General features: G+C 44.8%; 1 protein-coding gene across 1 annotated transcript in view; it reads right to left on the reverse strand.

Annotated features, from left to right (window-relative positions):
- Positions 1–17702, reverse strand: part of LOC125942662 (nose resistant to fluoxetine protein 6-like) — a 46823-nt gene that overhangs the window by 22228 nt on the left and 6893 nt on the right. The window contains exons 2-5 of the mRNA XM_049660909.1: positions 15967–16175; positions 5566–5677; positions 1196–1280; positions 938–1026 (exon numbers count right to left, since the gene is read on the reverse strand). Coding sequence (XP_049516866.1) covers positions 938–1026; positions 1196–1280; positions 5566–5677; positions 15967–16175 — 495 coding nt within the window. The remainder of the gene's footprint in view (positions 1–937; positions 1027–1195; positions 1281–5565; positions 5678–15966; positions 16176–17702) is intronic.

Raw genomic sequence — 17702 nt, forward strand, 5'->3', positions numbered from 1 at the left:
CTGAAGTTCGTTAGGTATAGATGGCTGTGCCATTGACTGTTTAATCTCGCGGATTTATTGGGTTAACTGCTGCACGACAGTGCGTAATTTAAGACAATGCGTGCCCGCGTAGAGCGTACGTTACAAGTTGCACTTTGTGGGACCTTGGCAAAACTGCTTTCTCCACACATTCCCGACCTCACGTCAACTGACTATCATAGGTATAGATGACTGAAATATTTTCTGGTAGGCCAAGACTTCAGCAGTGGTGATGAAATCACAGGGGCTGTCCAGTCGTGGCTGCGACGCAAGGATAAATCTGTTTGTGCTGCTGGAATACATGGGCCAATATAAATGGGCAAAACCCTGATAAAAGTGTGTCCGTTTTAACGGGTGTTACCACGGAAAATGCTACCCCTTTCACGCGTCTAAACATGCTTTGGAATCCTGACAAAAAAAATCTGGGTTTGACTTGAGCGCCTCATTGTATAGGGAAGTCTGGCTTGACATAATTGAATGACACAATTTATGTATTAGCTCGACTATGCCTATTTCGATTATGCTTCAAAGCCGTCAACTACAACCCCTACGGTGGAAGACTAAATGAGCAATGATAAAGCTAACTGCTTTGTTTATCTCCACAGTGAACTTTGCTTTGCTCCTTGAAGGTCTCGTTAGGGTGGTTCGGTGGTTACTAACATGTTCGTCAAGAACCCTCGTGTATTTAATAACGTTAGGTTCAAGGAGCACCAACCTGCATAGTTTGCCTCCTTGTGCATGTTAAATTTGTTTGTTGTTTTTTTTTTTTGGGGGGGGGGGAGAGCACAGGAGAAATAGCACCGGTTTATTTTAAACCATTCCCCTGTCCACTTGAAGATCCATCATTGGTTAAATAAAGCACAAGAAACCTGCTGCAATTAACTTTACAAAGGCAAGAAAATATAACATGTTTACTCACCACTCCGGCGTTTGCCATCCCAGTTTTTAGTAAAGAGTTCAAAGGTTGTCGCTCCAGCAATAACTGCTGCGAGGACAGCCAAGAATCCACTGAAAGGACACATAAACGGTGGTGTTAGAAACGTTCTGTAGCATATATTTGACAGGGTTCTGAAATGAATACCCGATGTGCCGAATAACTGTCAGTCGTTACCTGTGTCAAAACCAAAGGTGTGTCACTGAATTTAGTTAGGAAGTCAGTCTTGTTCTTAGTACTTACATAATCCAGGCTTGAACGCTGTTTATCCCTTCTTCCTCATTTGTCACGCAGTCCTTGACAGTAATTCCCATGCCATTTCCAACCACTGCGAATGTTAACGGAAATGTATGAACCATGGCACACATTTTTATAAAGCTCTGTATATTAAGGAACACATTTTATGCGTTTAAATCACTGCAATGAGCTTGTTTATTACAATTTTGCATGCAAATGTGCCAAAATCTGAGAGTCTACCCTGTTCTCGCATAAGCACTTTGGACCATCTGAACTACTAACTCTCTAGAGGACGCCGTTTTCGATATCCTAAGAACATCTCCGTCGCTTAAGTTTACTGTAGAGTTAAAATACTTTGGCGTTGGGCAAAAGTCACAAGGTAAGCAAGGGCTTCAAATGGCGCGCATGACGCGGCATAGATTTCCTCCTTTAATTGACCGTAAGACGTGCAACAACTTGTAGTGCACATAAAATAGTAAGCCAGATGCAAATGACGAGCAACGGACTCGGCCTGCATATATAACGCTGAAGGACGACATCAAGGGCGGTGGTGGACGGGACCGCGAAAAGTTGGAGAATTGCCTTTCCCGTACCACTGTGGTACATGTCCAGAGTGTCTCCAATAATAGTTATTACGAACCCTGAATGGACTTGGGAAGCCGGGAAAACGAATTCACCTAGCATTTAGCCATGCAATTCAAGTTGCGTCATGTTGTTCAGGGTCTCGAAATTTCATGTACCAAATCAAGCTGTGAAAGGCGCCAGGCACATACTCAGACGATGCATCGATCATTTCGTCACTGGCTACGCGCGTAGGTAATGTACAGAGTGCTACGGGTACAATTTCTCGACGGAGTGTTAGTTGGCGATGTTAATAGCTGCACGCGTGGCATGGGACATTACCGTACGGTTCATGTGCAGAGTTAACATTTAAGCAAATTTGCGATTACAGGCACATCTTTATCAATAATAAACAATATCTCAATAAAGCATGACATGGACAACGCTGTCAGTGGTCGAATGCCACTGGAAATATTTTACCGGGGCTTCTGTTCAGGAACAATTTGCAGCGCCTGCAGTTACAATAGGCTGGGCAGGAGTAGTGCAGAGTGACAAGTGGTTTATAAAATAACTTAAATGCAATAAAATTTTTATCATCATCATCACCAGCCTATATTTATCTCCTCTGCAAGACGAAAGCCTCTCCCTGCGATCTCCAATTAGCCCTGCCTTGCACTAGGTGATTCCAACCTGCGCCTGCAAATTTCCTAACTTGATCACCCCACCTAGTTCTCTGCCGTCCTCGACTGCACTTCCCCTCTCTTGGTATCGATTCTGTAACTCTACTGGCCCTCCAGTTATCCATCCTACACTCTACATGGCCTGCCCTGCTCCATTTTTTCTCTTAATGTCAACTAGAATATCGACTATCCTCGTTTGCTCTCTGATCCCCATCGCTCTCTTCCGTCTCTTAACGTTAGGCCTAACATTTTTCGTTCCATCACTCTTTTTGCGGTCCTTAACTTGTTCTCGAGCTTCTTAGTTAACCTCCAAGTTTCTGCCCCATATTAGTACCTGTAGAATACAATGATTGTACACCTTTATTTTCAACGACCTGTGGTAAGCTCCCATTAAGGATTTGGCAATGCGTGCCGTATGCACTCCAACCCAATTTTATTCTTCTGTAAATTTATTTCTCATGATAAAGGATGATAGAGGTCCCGTGTGAGTAACTGACTTAGATAAACGTACTCATTTACAGACTCTAGAGGCTGACTGGTGATTCTGAATTCTTGTTCCCTCGCCAGGCTATTGAACATTACCTTTGTCTTCTGCATATTAAGTAACCCCAGTCTTACGCTTTCTCGGTTAAGGTCGTCAATCATTTGTTGTAATTCGTCCCCAGTGCTGCTTAAGAGGACAATGTCATCTGCAAATTGAAGGTTGCTGAGATATTCGCCATTGAATCTCACTCCTAAGCCTTCCCAGCCTCACAGCTTGAATACTTCTTCTAAGCATGCAGTGAATAACATTGGAGAGATTGTGTCTCCTTGCCCTACCCCTTTCTTGATTGGTAAGTTTATACTTCTCTTGTGAAGAACCAAGGTGCTGTGGAATCTTTGTAGATATTTGCCAAGATATTTACGTAGGCCTCCTGTACTCCTTGATTACGCAATCCTCTATGACTGTTGGTATCTGTACTGAATGAAATGCCTTTTCATAGACAATAAAAGCCATATAGAGAGGTTGATTGTACCCTGCATATTTTTATGGTGGTCACTAGCTCCCTTTCTATTTAGGAATGACGATGTCGTAGCTAGTGCGCCATGGCACTGGCGTGGCTCGAGCCAGAAAGTCATTGTTTGGAAGTCATGTAAGTGCAGAGGGTGGCATTGTCTTTCGAAATGAAACAAGGTAACGCGGCTAGAAGAACATGAGAAGGTCCAAATGAGTATTTAGTGTTTAATAAAGCGTACGTCTATATTGCAGAGTGTTTTTTTTCTCAACATATATCCACAGATTACAACAACGGGTGCATTGCTGAACGCAAGGATCAGTACACACATAACCTTATTATATGGGGTGCGTAACTTAGCATATCGGTGCATGGACAACACATTTAGCGCCTAGCTTTACGCATTGAAGAATGAAATAATTCCATGACCATGCGAGGACATATACATTACCGCAGTTATAATGATTAGTGCATGTTGGCAGAAACTCATTTTTGTTAAATATCGCTCTTTTCGATGACACATTCACAAACGGGTCATATACGTAAGTAAATACAGTACAGGACCTTGTTGCTTAAGAAAGAAGTTACGATCTCATACCTACTTTCATGTAACTGTTACTGCTTCCTTATTTTCATCACCAGCACAGAAGTTGCCTAATGCAATGCTTCGCCAAAGTGCTTTTCATTTACTCCGATAATAACCATGTGTCTTACAAGAAAGCTTTAGGCCGGGAGCCCCTCCATAAATACTTACAAACGGATAAATATTTTTCTCGGCAACTACTACGCGAATTTTGATTAGACGTGTTGCATTTAAAAGAATTAGGTAAAATATAATAATCGTGGCAAGCATAACTTTGTTTAGAGCGTCGATAAAAATAGTTTTGGAAATGGCAATATGAAATAAAGCCATACGTATAACGTTGACAACGACGTTGTCAACGTGATATCACAATTAACGACGTGGATCACAATTCTGTTAACTGCACCTAATCATACATCTAAAGCGGACAAAATTAATGTATTATGCACTGCTCTCATATATACCACTAATTCGTGAGCAGTGGTTTCGCAAATATATCATAAGCATTGGTGTAAGTTCATGTAAGGTCTTAAATCATATATGACATGTTTACGCTTGAGATGTTCTAACAGATGGAGTTTAGAAAACTGTGATATCTGTCTTTGGCCTAGAGTTATCGAATTGTAAACTTCGTGCCCCCTTTTTTTAGCTTACCGATATTCGGCAATTTTTTTGCGATATATTTGAGGTAATGAATCAATATTCCGCTTCCCACAGTTCCTAAAGCTTAACTTTCTTTCTCATATGCAACAACTTTCATTCATGTCTCTGCAGCGTTTGTCTGAGAAAAGCATTTCTTCGTTTTATACGCATTTGACACGAAAATATTTGTTGGTGCCGAGCCAAAGCTTGGTTCTAAAAAAATTGTTGATGTCAGATGGAACGATGAACCGTCTGGAGTCCGATTTAACTTCAGCGATACCTGTGCACATAAGATTCATAACAGAAAAACACGACGGCCCACACGACGCAGCGACGAAAGTGGGAACGCGGGGCTGCACAACACCACCTAGATAGCACAAGGCCTACGCACTCCGATCCATGACGTCATGTTACCTGGCCCGACTTTCGTCAGGCCAGCCTTGGCAATGGAAATTTCGGGCCAGGTGGGATGACGTCATAGATCGGAGTGCGCAGGCCTGTGCTATTTAGGTGATGTTGGGCTGCCTGCCTGTAATGCCACCAATGAAATTTCTTTTTCTGTTCTTAATCACATTAGGAAATACTTACGTATGCTATAATTACCTGATAATCATTTTCACTCTTTGTATTCGATAAATATAAATATCCCAGAGCACATTGTTTCATTTTTCCATGAAATAGTGAGATACGTCGTAGCATAACTACGTGACACTGTCAGTTGGCTGAGTTTTGTCACGTATCAATTACATACCACAATGCATACGCATTGACTGTTTAGTACGTGCACGAAACGCAAATTTCCGACTTAACACCGTCAGGTGATGGCGAATAATTTTGGGGGGTGATAACAATAAGCACTGAGTAAAGTGATCAAAGGAACCCCTCGAGAATACTGCATGTAAGCGTGGAACTCACAAGTGCGGCCGATGTTGGCTAGGTCTTGCTGATTGCAAGCATCGATGAAGCACACCCCGAGTCGAAGACCCGGCACACTCGCGTCCATCACGATGGACTTGAAGCTTGCCGCCTGGGATGTAAAAATATAACAAAGCAATCATGGGAAAAAATACTGAACAATAAAATAAAGCAGGACAGATTAAAATAAACATCTGAAAAAAAAACAGTGGCTCCAATCTACGCTGCGAAGGTGGTTGGACAGCGAAGCTTTAAACGACACCCACAACGATTACACATTGTGTCGTCACTTGAATTCACACACGTGGCTCTACAAAGACTGAAACCAGAGGCAAGTGAAATGTACTTAACCGTACCCTTTATTACTTCACAACGACATTATATTCACGCTGTTCTTCTGGCGTCTTTACTTTCTGTGGTCTACCCATGGTAGCCCGGAATGAACTGAATGAGTTGCTAGACCATGTTGACGTCACTACGTGATTTCTATGCTGTTGGGTACTTTTCCACTCGGAGTTGCTTAATCAACCGTAATCTTTACCGGGAAACACACGCGGGAGAAGGAACGCTGTAAACGACACCCACAACGATTACCCATTGTGACGTCACTTGAATTGACACACATGGCTCTATAGAGAGTGAAACCCGTGACACTGGTTTCCCGAAGGTTTTGAATGACGTCAACCACTTTCGAAGCAGCTGCAAACCTAATCTTTACCGGAACGCATCGGAGGGTATTCCCATTGTTCACACGCGCTATATCATCTATCATGTGGTTTTGATGCTTGTTTTGTGGTTTTTCTTTTGAAAACGAGTGCTGAGCTGTATGCTGTATGCCTGATTTGAAAGGAGATATGCTGTTTGTATTCAATTTTTAGCCAGACATTTTTTACTTACGCCAACGACACGAAAATTCCCTTATTGGCTGGTAGAGGTATGCAGCTTCACTGTAAAAAATTAAAACAGGGAGTGAAGGCTCACAGCCTCACCTCCATGCCTATTCCGCAGTTAAAGGCATCACATAGTCATATCACTGAAAATAGACAGGCATGACATTAAAGAAGAGAAATATGACGTTGTGAAACGTGCCTATGCATAATTGTCACCAGAATTTTTTTCATTCAAACTATAATTAAAAAAGTCAAAGATCACCTCTCGCAACAGAACAGTTTCTTATCTTCCTCTCTATCTCACACATACACACGCACGCACGCGCACATGCACACGCGGACATGTGCACCCGCACACAGCGTGCGCACACACAAACAGACGCACAAACACACCCATATAAAAACACACGAGCGCACGCAACCCACACACAGCGCGTGCGTACAAGCACACGCACGAACACACGTACATACACAGAGCACGCACCCAAACACACACGCGCACACACGTACAAAAACCCACACACGCAGGCACCCCCTCCTACAGCGCATGCACACTAACTAACGCACACACACACACACACACACACACACCTTATACACACACAGCGCGCGCACACAAACACGTACTCATTCGCTTCAACACACGCACGCGTACGAGCGTGCAAATGCACAAACACACGCACACACATACAGCGTGCGTGCACACGAACAAACGCGCTCACACGCACGCATACACGATTGCACCCACACACAAACCAACATACAACGCACACGCACACATACGCAACGCATGCACAAGCAGACACACACGAGCGCACACGCGTACAGAAACACGGACTCACACACACGCACACACGCACGCACATGCACGCGTGCGCACAGACACTAACACACAACCGCCGAACCCCCCCCCCCCCCAAACACACATGCACCCGCATGCACCATCACGCCCGCACACGCACACACGCACACACATATACACACACAAACATACAAACACACACACACACACTCGCGGACGTTCTCGGGTGTATATTAGGCTTTCCGCACAAACTCTAGCTAACGCTTTCTTTTCATGTCCCGGTGCACTACATGAGGGCTCTACTAACAGCAGCTTTTTGTCACTTTATGGAGCAAGGGATAAAGTTACATGGTATTTTATATTCTGTTTAATTTCATGGTTATTCAAGAATAATTATTGAACTGTAGCGCACTTTAGGAAATGCCAGAGAAATGTTTGCCTTCCAACCTTTTACGCAGTAATACTTGTCCGTGTCATAAAGAAAATACTGCAGAGAGTGGGGAAAGGGGAAATGTAGGGATGCTATCCAGAACTGAAAATCCGGTTTGCTGCCCACACAAGTGGGCGAGAAAGGTAGAACGAAATGAAAGCGAATATGGAAAGTAGAATCTCGGTAAACCGAAGTCGCTTAGACGGAATTGCCACTAAAATGGGGCAGCCTAAGTGTTGGTTGGTTTTGCATTAGGGATCTTTGATTTTAGGAATATATTTTCTGTCCCTTTCAAAAGAGCACCTTTTGTACCCTAAACTCAGTCTGTAGAAAAATGGAACTCCTGAGAAACGGAACTGATTTCCGTGGTCCGTCGAAATTCAGTCTAAAGAGATCACAGCCGGTCACTACCACCGCAGACCACCACAGCTCAGGATCACTTGCAAAACAAACGGAACTCCGCGAAATACGTGAAATAGCTACGTGACTAAGCACTTGTGCGCCGCCACCGCAGTAGTCGCAAACAAGGTTCGCGACAACCAACAGCGCGCTGTCGCTCTAGGAGAGTGGTAGCGCATGACACAGTAGTCAAAAGCAAAATTTAGTCCAGCCACCACTTGTGCTGCCGAAAGTTACAGGGGCCTATATGACAATGTTTTTCGCTCGTAAGTGGTGTTTATCATTGGCCGGGCTCTTTCATTAACGATATTTCGGACAGCACAATTGGATGACATATACCCCGGAGAAGAGTTTTAGCGTAAGCACTTTTTTAGTGAATACTGGCCAAAGTGTGATGGTTCCTGATAATGATAACAAAGTTCAAGAACACGACAGGCTGCCTTTCAGGTTTTTCAGGAGCAACGCACTAAGTTTAAAGTTTTAGTTCATAAGGCGACACGTTTGAGAGCATGCAATTGTGGCGCGCAAGCGGGAAATCACCCGAGTTCTTATCATATTTCGCGGCTTTCTTTACGACACCGGAAACCATAAGTGCGCAGTACGTAACAAGCTAGCCATTGCTGATTTGACGTCACATGCAACCCCGCCCCCCAAACATTTGTTTTAAAGTTTCGCTTAAATTCATATTTGCGAAGTTGATGATAAATCTAGACTAAATATGCAATTATACAGAATAGAAAAAGTAGCGTGACTTGTTCCGTAGAGTGGCAAACATGTTGTTATTCACGTCCACCCATAAGTGGCGCGTGAATATGCTCAAACCTTACCCGCCCTCTATCTCTTAAGACCGTTTTTACCTCAATCCCCTTCTTTATGCAGAGTAGCATGCATGTGCGTGGCTACGTCATGCTGCCAGAATTCTCTACATTCCAATTAAGAGCTTATTTTAACACGAAAGTGTTTTAAGCAGAGGTCCACGATCAACTTCTGTAACGGATGTGACGCGTAAAAAGGCTCTGTCTTGACAAGGATGGCGCCGCCAACTAGGAGCCGTGAAGCGAAGTACTTCACCATGACACTAACGAGCGCCGACAGAAAGCGCTTCGGTAGGCTCAGCGCAGCGGAGGATCTAACCAGCGTTGCTCCAACGCAGTGAAGGCCTTAAGTGTAGGTGCGCATGGTTTGTCGTTCGCGTCCGATTATCCTGTGACGCCTCGTCGCCTACGGAGTGCAGCTTCAACATGCATCAGCAGTGCTTACACGCCACCTACTGCTTCGTTTGCGATGGCATAACTAAGAAAACTGCTGCGCAAAGCGGCGCAGGAACACAACGACGTCTACGGGTGAATCTCGCTTTGGTCCGGCGAGAAACACGCCAGCGTGAAGCAGAACGCCTTCGCACGTTCGCAGCGCACTCAGTGCACGCTGAGCACTCTGCCACTCGCATTCCTGAAGCTGAGCGCGTCGCAACTCACCTGGCTGCCCAAGATACTACGGAGCCCGACCAAAGTGCTCGTACGTTCTCCGAAGCAACTCGGCAGCAGGACGCCGCGCCCCAAGTGGTCGCCGAGCCCCAAATCGTGCGCCTTTCGCTGCAGCGCACCGTGAGTTCAGGAAGCGATTTACTAACAACCCATTCGGTATCGCTTGTACGGTTTGCGAACGACTGTGGTTTATGGCAGATTTGTGCAGTGCTCCGGCGCGTGCAATGCAGTGTCTCCGGGGGATGTTTCCTTGTCGCAAGTCGTTCGTCAACTTTCGATTTTTGGGCAATTGTCGAGGATCCATGTACAGTCCTAGAGTGCCGCTGATGACTACTTGCAACTTAATCCTACACCTACAATAAACATGCAACAGCTTCTGTGAAGACACGTTTCGCTTTCGTGTTCTACCGATTACTATGAAAGAGGGATCAACCATTTTTTTCTCTCTCTCTCCTCAAGTCTTGTTTCAAGTGTGCGGGGCACGCTGTATATCATATGGAGCTGAAGGTACGCCTCAAAGACGTACCTGCTTCTTTTGGGCTTCCAGGAGAAGATAATGGCCAATTTTCAATAATGAAAGCCACTAAGCGCTTGCGGTTATCTGCACCGTTCATGCTGTCAGTAAGCAATGCGTTAGGTGACCGATAAGTTTTTGCAACTCAATAGAAATAATGAATTCAGTGCACATCATTATCTTAAAAACATGCGTGTAACATAATAAAATGCGCACAAAAAGTGGTATACCTGGCCTTTTACGATATGGTCGAGATTTGAAGCCGATCACTTTCCCGTACCGTTGATATTTGTACATATGTATATCAACTGAATGTCATTTGTGCGTTAAGCCACTTAGAATATAATACGAAGTGATATTTGGAAAAATCGAGAATAAAAAAGCATTAATTGGCGTACAGCACGAGTGAGGTACAAGTCGAAATAAAGTGAAATACAATGCGAATGAAAGACGTATGTCAAGCCAGGTGACGACACCTGTACTGACATCACTCGGCGAAAGAATTTTGTTTAATGATGATCCACACTTTAGTCGACCTCGTCGCTTGCGCTGTCGGAAGAGTGTCTCTTATCGGACATGTCCGGCCACTGACACTCTTTTTCCGTGTCAGTGTCTGGACAAATCGGGCACTTTTTGAAAGCACGAACGAGGACATCACTGGAAATATGTGCCCAAGCTTCCGAAATCATTGACGCCGTCCGACGGGAGTCGCTGCAGGCTGTCTTGACCTCATCCACTTCATGTAGCAAGCCTTGACACTGAGCTTAAGAGTTTATTTATGCAAACGTGAAGCGGTTGGAACTTAGAGGTCATGCTTCCGGGGATTATCACGAGCAGGGTGCCAGATTCCAACAGCTGTCGCGTCAAGCATTTGCTCAGGTGACCGCAAGAAACATCGATAACAAACACTCATGAAAACCGCAGCAGTACTCTTGTTGTTCGACACCACGGAGTATTCATCCCATCTAGAACAAAAGCCTCGTGCGTATTTTGTCTTGGCATCGAACATTTGTCTGCAGCGGTTCGCGTTTAGGCATAGTCTAGCGTGAACGTTACCCTTGTTAACACGAAACTTCCGCCCTGGCGCACTGTTGTCGATGCTTTTAGCAGCTAGGATAACTTTTTTTTTTCAAAAACAGCTCAATATTCTTTCCGCGGTCTCATCCTTGTGCTGATTACGACAAGGCGGTTGTCGCACAGACAGCGTGCTAAAAATGGCGTGATAGCGTCTGCTACCGTAAGGAGACCTAATGATGATAGTGGCTGTAAAGAAAGCGAAGGTGTAAAATTGAGCTGGAAATTGTTTGGTTGCACATATACTATGAGGCGAAAACTTTACCTTAGAAAATGTCAACAAAAATTGTTATACATATACGAGACCAACTTAGCCTCGCTAAGTTGGTCTCGTTGTCGTGCGCAGCATCGACGAGCTGGGAGAGCGTGAAAGCAGAGCATAGGAGGAGAGGAGGGGCAGAGATAGAAAGAAATAGAGACATACAGAGAACGAGAGAAACAAGGAAATATATAAACAAAATGATCTTTCTTGGCGAGGCTAAATTCGAAGCCGGCTACCCACAGCCCGAAGGCGAGCTTCATAACGACTGCGCTATACACACACGCTTGCAGAAAACGCATTTATTGGAACCATATGGTTGCATTGTACCGACGATTGCAACACAACTTGCTATGGGCGAGAGAACGAAAAAATGAGAGCGAGAGAGAGAAAGAGGGAAATAGAGTGACAAGAGAGAGAGAAAAAAATAAAAAAACAATATAATGTTGCTTGGCGAGGCGGGATTCGAACCCGGGTAGTCACGGTCCGAAGGCAAACGCCATAGCCACAACGCTATACACCCATTTTTAAAAATTTTTTGGTACGCTATACACCCATACTTGCGGAGCTCCGCTGTTTCATCAGATTTCGCAAGCCTGGAACTAGATTAATTTTTTAATTTTTTTTGTTCCCATGTATGTAATGTCTCACACACAGAGATCTGCCGGCCCCACTGCGGTGCATTTTTCGAATGCTTGTCACAAGTATTTTTTTCCTAACGCTGCCAATCATCTACGAACGATTACATGTGTGTAATATACTAACGATTACATGTGTGTGATCATAACGATAACATGTGTTAACGTGAAAAAATTATGCATTCATTTTGCACGTATAAACCGTCACGGGACGGACAGATTTTGTTAGGGCACCCGCCAAAGAATGCCCACGCATTAAAGTTTAAGAAGGCGCGAATAGAAAGGAACAGAAAACGCAACTTTCACTTGTTTGTACGGCGAGCGAAGTTGAAAAAGTACAACAAAGTCAGATGCGGGCAGTGGCCCTATCAGAAAATAGCAGCAGCGTGTCAAAGAGCTGGAACTTGCTGCCATACTGCTGGCAGTACAGCCCACGTGCGCAGCAAGACCTGCTGTCTTATGGTTTCACGCACTGGAAGTTAAACAAATTATGGGGTTTTAAGTGCCAAAACCACCATCTGATTCTGAGGCACGCCTTAGTGGGGAAACACCGGATTATTTTGGATCACCGGGGTTCTTTAGCATATGCACAAATCTAATTACACGGGTGTTTTCTGCATTACACCCCCTTCGAAATGCGGCCGCCATGGCCGGGATTTGATCCCGCGACCTCGTGCTTAGCAGCCCAACACCATAACCACTAAGCAATCATGGCTTTTTTTCTTTATTGCCGGAACTTTCACTTAGCAAACACCAATTGGATAATTTTTTTCTAAGAAAGCACCCAATACATAATTATACATATGAACATACTTTCATGCATACACGCTGTGTGGTCAGCCACATTTTGGCTGGCCATGTCATGTTTAAAATTCTTATAATGTTGCGAGGGGCTCAATCTTCATCAGCCAATCCGGGGGGCATTCTTGATCTTTAATTACGTCAATGAACTTGGAAACACCTTCCCGCAAAAGTAGTCGTAAACGCCTTCGGTCAGGCTCACAAAAAAAAACCTGCCCTTCGTGCCCACCACAAACAGTGCAGGCCCATTAGCATAATTAGGTCCAAAGGCAGTCCGTCATTATTTTCAATAGTTTAAAATCTAATACTTAATTCTTTCTATAGTGTTCTTTGAAGAACGTCCCCAAAATAGACCCCTTCCCAACAAAGAAAAAAAAAACGTAGTAAATTGTTTCCAATTGTTTACGGCAGTTTGCTTCCCAAGGTAAATAAAAACCCTTCCCTTGTAAAAAGGGCCGTACCCGCAAAGCCCCGGTATGTAACTTAAAGAAAAAAGATTTATTACCTGGCTGCACCTGCATTTTTTTACACGCTTTAAACTGTCCTGTCCCTGTCCTCCACTGTGTTTGGCTCTGTGCATAGGAATCGGTATGATCATGTAAAATGTATCCCTGTATAATTTTGTCCGTGACACCGAAAAATATGTCATCATTAGAAAAACGTATGAGCAGAAAACGGACACTGTCAACTACTTCGCTTAGGTACCCTCGAAGAGCAGCAGGCATACTTCAATTGCTTACCACATAAGCCGGCAGATGCTTGCTCAGTCACAACTGGCACATTGTGCGCAGAAAGGGGACACTCACGTTTCGAAAGAAAGTAAACCTGTTCACTAGCTGTTTCACAAAAAGATGTGACAGGCTTAGGCTCCGTCTTTGACTTGCTTAAACAAGTTCATACGGCTACATCTCTCCCAATCTGATGCCCAAAGGAGCACAGCATAAACTCTGTGAATAATTTGCACATTTATACGAGAACAACAGAAAAGTTGCATGACGTACCATATTGTGCTTATTAAAAACAAACGAAAGAAGGGGAACCGAGGGGCTTGATGTTAATCATAACCATATTAAGCCAACAGACAATGAAGCCAACGAAACCATCAAGGAAATTATGTGTGGTTGAAGTTGGAACGAAGAAAATAATGCGGAAAAGTGAAATGAAACTGGACGAAAAGATAACTTGTCCCCGGCGGGAGCCGAACCCGCAATCCTCCACATGGCGCGTGCGTTGCACTATCAATTGTGCTACGGCCATCAATTCGTCCACTATCTTAGGTATTTATTTTTACTAGATCTAGCCCTAGGTGTGTTAGCCAGCGCCACTCTGAACCATGGTTCTGAGTGGCGCTAGATCTAGTAAAAATAAATGCCCAAGTTAGTGGACGAATTGATGGGCGTCGCCGTAGCACAAATGGTAGTGCAATGCACGCGTAATACGGAGGTTGTGGGTTCGGCTGCCGCCGGGGACAAGTTATCTTTTCGTCCACTTTCATTTCTTTTTTCTGCATTATTTTCTACATTCCAATTTTAACCATACTTAGTTTCCTCGATGCTTTCCTTGGCTTCATTGTCTGTTGGCTTTATGTGGTTATGATTATTAAAAACAAGTTGCAAACAGTGATTCTCGCAAACATTGAGTGATGTGTGCCTTTCCAGTTTGTTGTTTTTTCCTTGATTCGCCTAACTTCAAGCCAGTACTCCTCAATACGACGGTAATGTTCGAGTGGTACGCCCAAGAATTTAGCTGGCGATTTAATCCATCTAATGTTGGCGAACATTTCCGGGGTTGAGTGCCATTCACCATGCCAAAAACCCAGACACTCACTCCAATTTGCAGTGCTCCCTGTAGTGTTTCCAAAATGTTTAACAATGGTTGTTAATCCTGTAATGCTTTCGCAACCACTGCGCAACTAAGCAACCACTGCGGGTCAACGGACAGGAAGTTAAAAGAGGTCAAATGAGGAATAGTCACTCTCTGAGTTAAATGTGCGTTTATGAAGACGTGTCCTGACGCCTGGCATGCTAGTTTTGTTAGCCAATTGGCGAGGATAACTTCAGCTGGCTACCCGAGCTCGGTTCTAAGAGGTGTCCCAGAAACCCTGGTAAAAAAAATGAGGGGAAATATGCAAAAAATGACCAGCTTCGTCCAACAAGGACGCAAGCCTGCTGTGGCGCCATATGTGCAGAAGCTATTCCTCCACCTTAAAAAAGTCGCAAAAAGGTACGGTGTGCCATTTCCCTTCTCGGTTCCAAGCAAGTTGGCTGGGCTGTGTCCACGCATCAACTGCGTTGACAAGAAGCTCGGATGCAAGAAGAATCACGCCAGACCTTACGAGAAATGTGTGACTGGTGTTCTATATGACATGTCGTTATCATGTGAGAAGACCTAAGTAGGTCAAACTGGGCGATTTGTCAATGACCGAGCGCGAGAGCATGAACTATCATTAAAAGACAAAGGTAATACGCACTTACCCACGCATTACATTGCGTGAAAATGTGAGCCACTGCTTTGCGAGATCAAGATACTGGGCCCGAGAAGTGACGCGTTGGCACGAGAGTTGTGGGCGGGCTTTCCTAATAAGAAAAGAGGGACGAACTGCATCCGCGAGCCTACTTTTTGTCTTATTGTGGAAAGAGTTCCAGCTGTTTAACACGAAGCGGTGGTTTCTTATCGTGAGCGCTACAGACATGCGCCTCTCTTGTATTCTTTCGACTTCTTTCTCAGAATAAGCAGCTTATGTTAAGCACCCACTCCGTTCCTTCATACTCCCTTCTTCTTAAGTATTTGTTTGCTAGTCGTGCTATTATGCATCCTCTGCTGCCTTAGTCGCCGTTACTGCCATTACGGCCTTGCTCAGGGTGTACAGCTGCACCATTCAGTGGAAGATGGAAGCCATCAGCGTTTAACATTATCATATGGTTTCCTCACCCAGTATTCACCAAGGACAATGCTGCTTAGACTGAGGTGTCTAATGAAAACAAGAGAATTTTGTATGTCATCACCAATGGCCATTGACCAGTTGCCAAAATTGTATCCTGGCAACGGCGAAAGGCAATATAGAAAGTGATTTAAACGAGTGCATAAAACACAAGTACCGACGCACTTACCCTGCTGTGGGAATAGATAATGGCCGGTAGCAAGTCTTCAATTAGTAAATTATCCTCTATTAACAGGTGCACGTCGCAGTACTGGCCGCGCACTTTCTTTACGCCATACTCGTCGCGTACCACGGTCTCAATGCACTCATCGTAGGCACCCAGGTCGGACACAGTGCCCTGAAGGAAGCCGGTTGGGTACTTGGCTGTAGCGTCGATTACTGCGCATGGAAAAGAAGGTAAATAAACGTACGCGCATGAGCTTGCCGCAATCCATGCGGCTACTTAGTAGGAACAGGGAGCACAAATTGTAGCTTCACAAAATGATTGCAGTCTGCCCAGTTATTTAGGGTCAAACCGGATATAAGTGGATGTTCAGCACGGGCAGCGAAGCCGTCGACGAAAGTCACAGGAGTACAAAAAGGTGGGTTCCTATATCGCTTTCTCAGTCCCACCCATAACAGTGGCAACTGTGGTTTGCTAGAACGACCGATTTTGTTAAAAAGCTGGTATTAAAAAAATCAGACAGAACTCATCTCACGATGGCTGTCAATGGTAATACAATTAGCATTCGAGCAATGTAACGACACACCCTATAAGTGTAGTGGCTTTCCTGAAACTTCCGTTGCTTTCGGGCTCAATTCGACATAGCCCACATTGCTATGGCACTCATTGGCCAACCTTACCCATGACCATGGGGGCGTAAGAAGGACTGTAGGATGCCGACGGAGTGACGGCCATGGAATGACGTCAAAGAAAGGACAGAGGCGTTCTGACAACGATGGCATGACGACAATGATATGACGACGCTTAAATGATGACGATGACAACCACGACAGCCTGATGGCGATGACATAAGAAAAATGCGACGACGACGAATGTGTGACCATGATAGTATTACAACAACGGGGTGACGAAACTAGAATGACGATGATAGCATGTCCACAATGATAGACGACGATGGTATCACAATGGCTGCATGATAAAGATTGAAGATGACACACTCCCAGTTGAATGACGACAGCATGATAAGATACCACGACGACGAAGGAATTACGTCGATAGATGAACGAAGGCCGTATGACGAAGATGGCTCGACGAGAGTTGGATGTCGAACATTTAATTACGACGATGGAACGTCGCGACGACATCACGACGATGGCCTAACAACGAATGCATGACGATGAATCTATGACGACGACATCATGACGAACATGGCATGAAAACGGTATGAGGACAATGGGGTGACAACATCACGACGAACATGGCATGAAAACGGTATGGCGACAATGGTATGATGACGAGTGTATGACGACAATGGCGTAATGATGTCTTTATGGAGCCTGTTTGACGATGTGACGAGGACGACGGCATTACAGTGGATACATGAAAGCGACTGTCTGAATGACGAGACAAGGGTGGTTTAGTCACCATTGAATGACGACAGCATCAACATAATAAAAGGACGACGCAGGATTCATGTCGAAGCGGGTGCGACAGAGAAAATCTGGGGGCTTCCGCTCCTCAAATGTCTGACTTTGCCTAGATACTACGGAGGAGAAGTTTCCTTGCTCGTTTTGTATGCGATTGTCCCTAGGCGTGCTGGCATTGCGGAGTGAGGTCTCGCACTGGCCGTGCCAATGCGCGAGTTTGTTTACGCTCCTACGCTGGCTGCCGGCATGGTGAACCAGGTGAATCAGTGGGAACAGATGCCCCATTTCGTGATCGCTGTGTCTAAAGGTACCTTG

Source organism: Dermacentor silvarum, chromosome 1 (genome assembly GCF_013339745.2).
Source record: "Dermacentor silvarum isolate Dsil-2018 chromosome 1, BIME_Dsil_1.4, whole genome shotgun sequence".
In the NCBI taxonomy this organism is placed as follows: domain Eukaryota; kingdom Metazoa; phylum Arthropoda; class Arachnida; order Ixodida; family Ixodidae; genus Dermacentor; species Dermacentor silvarum.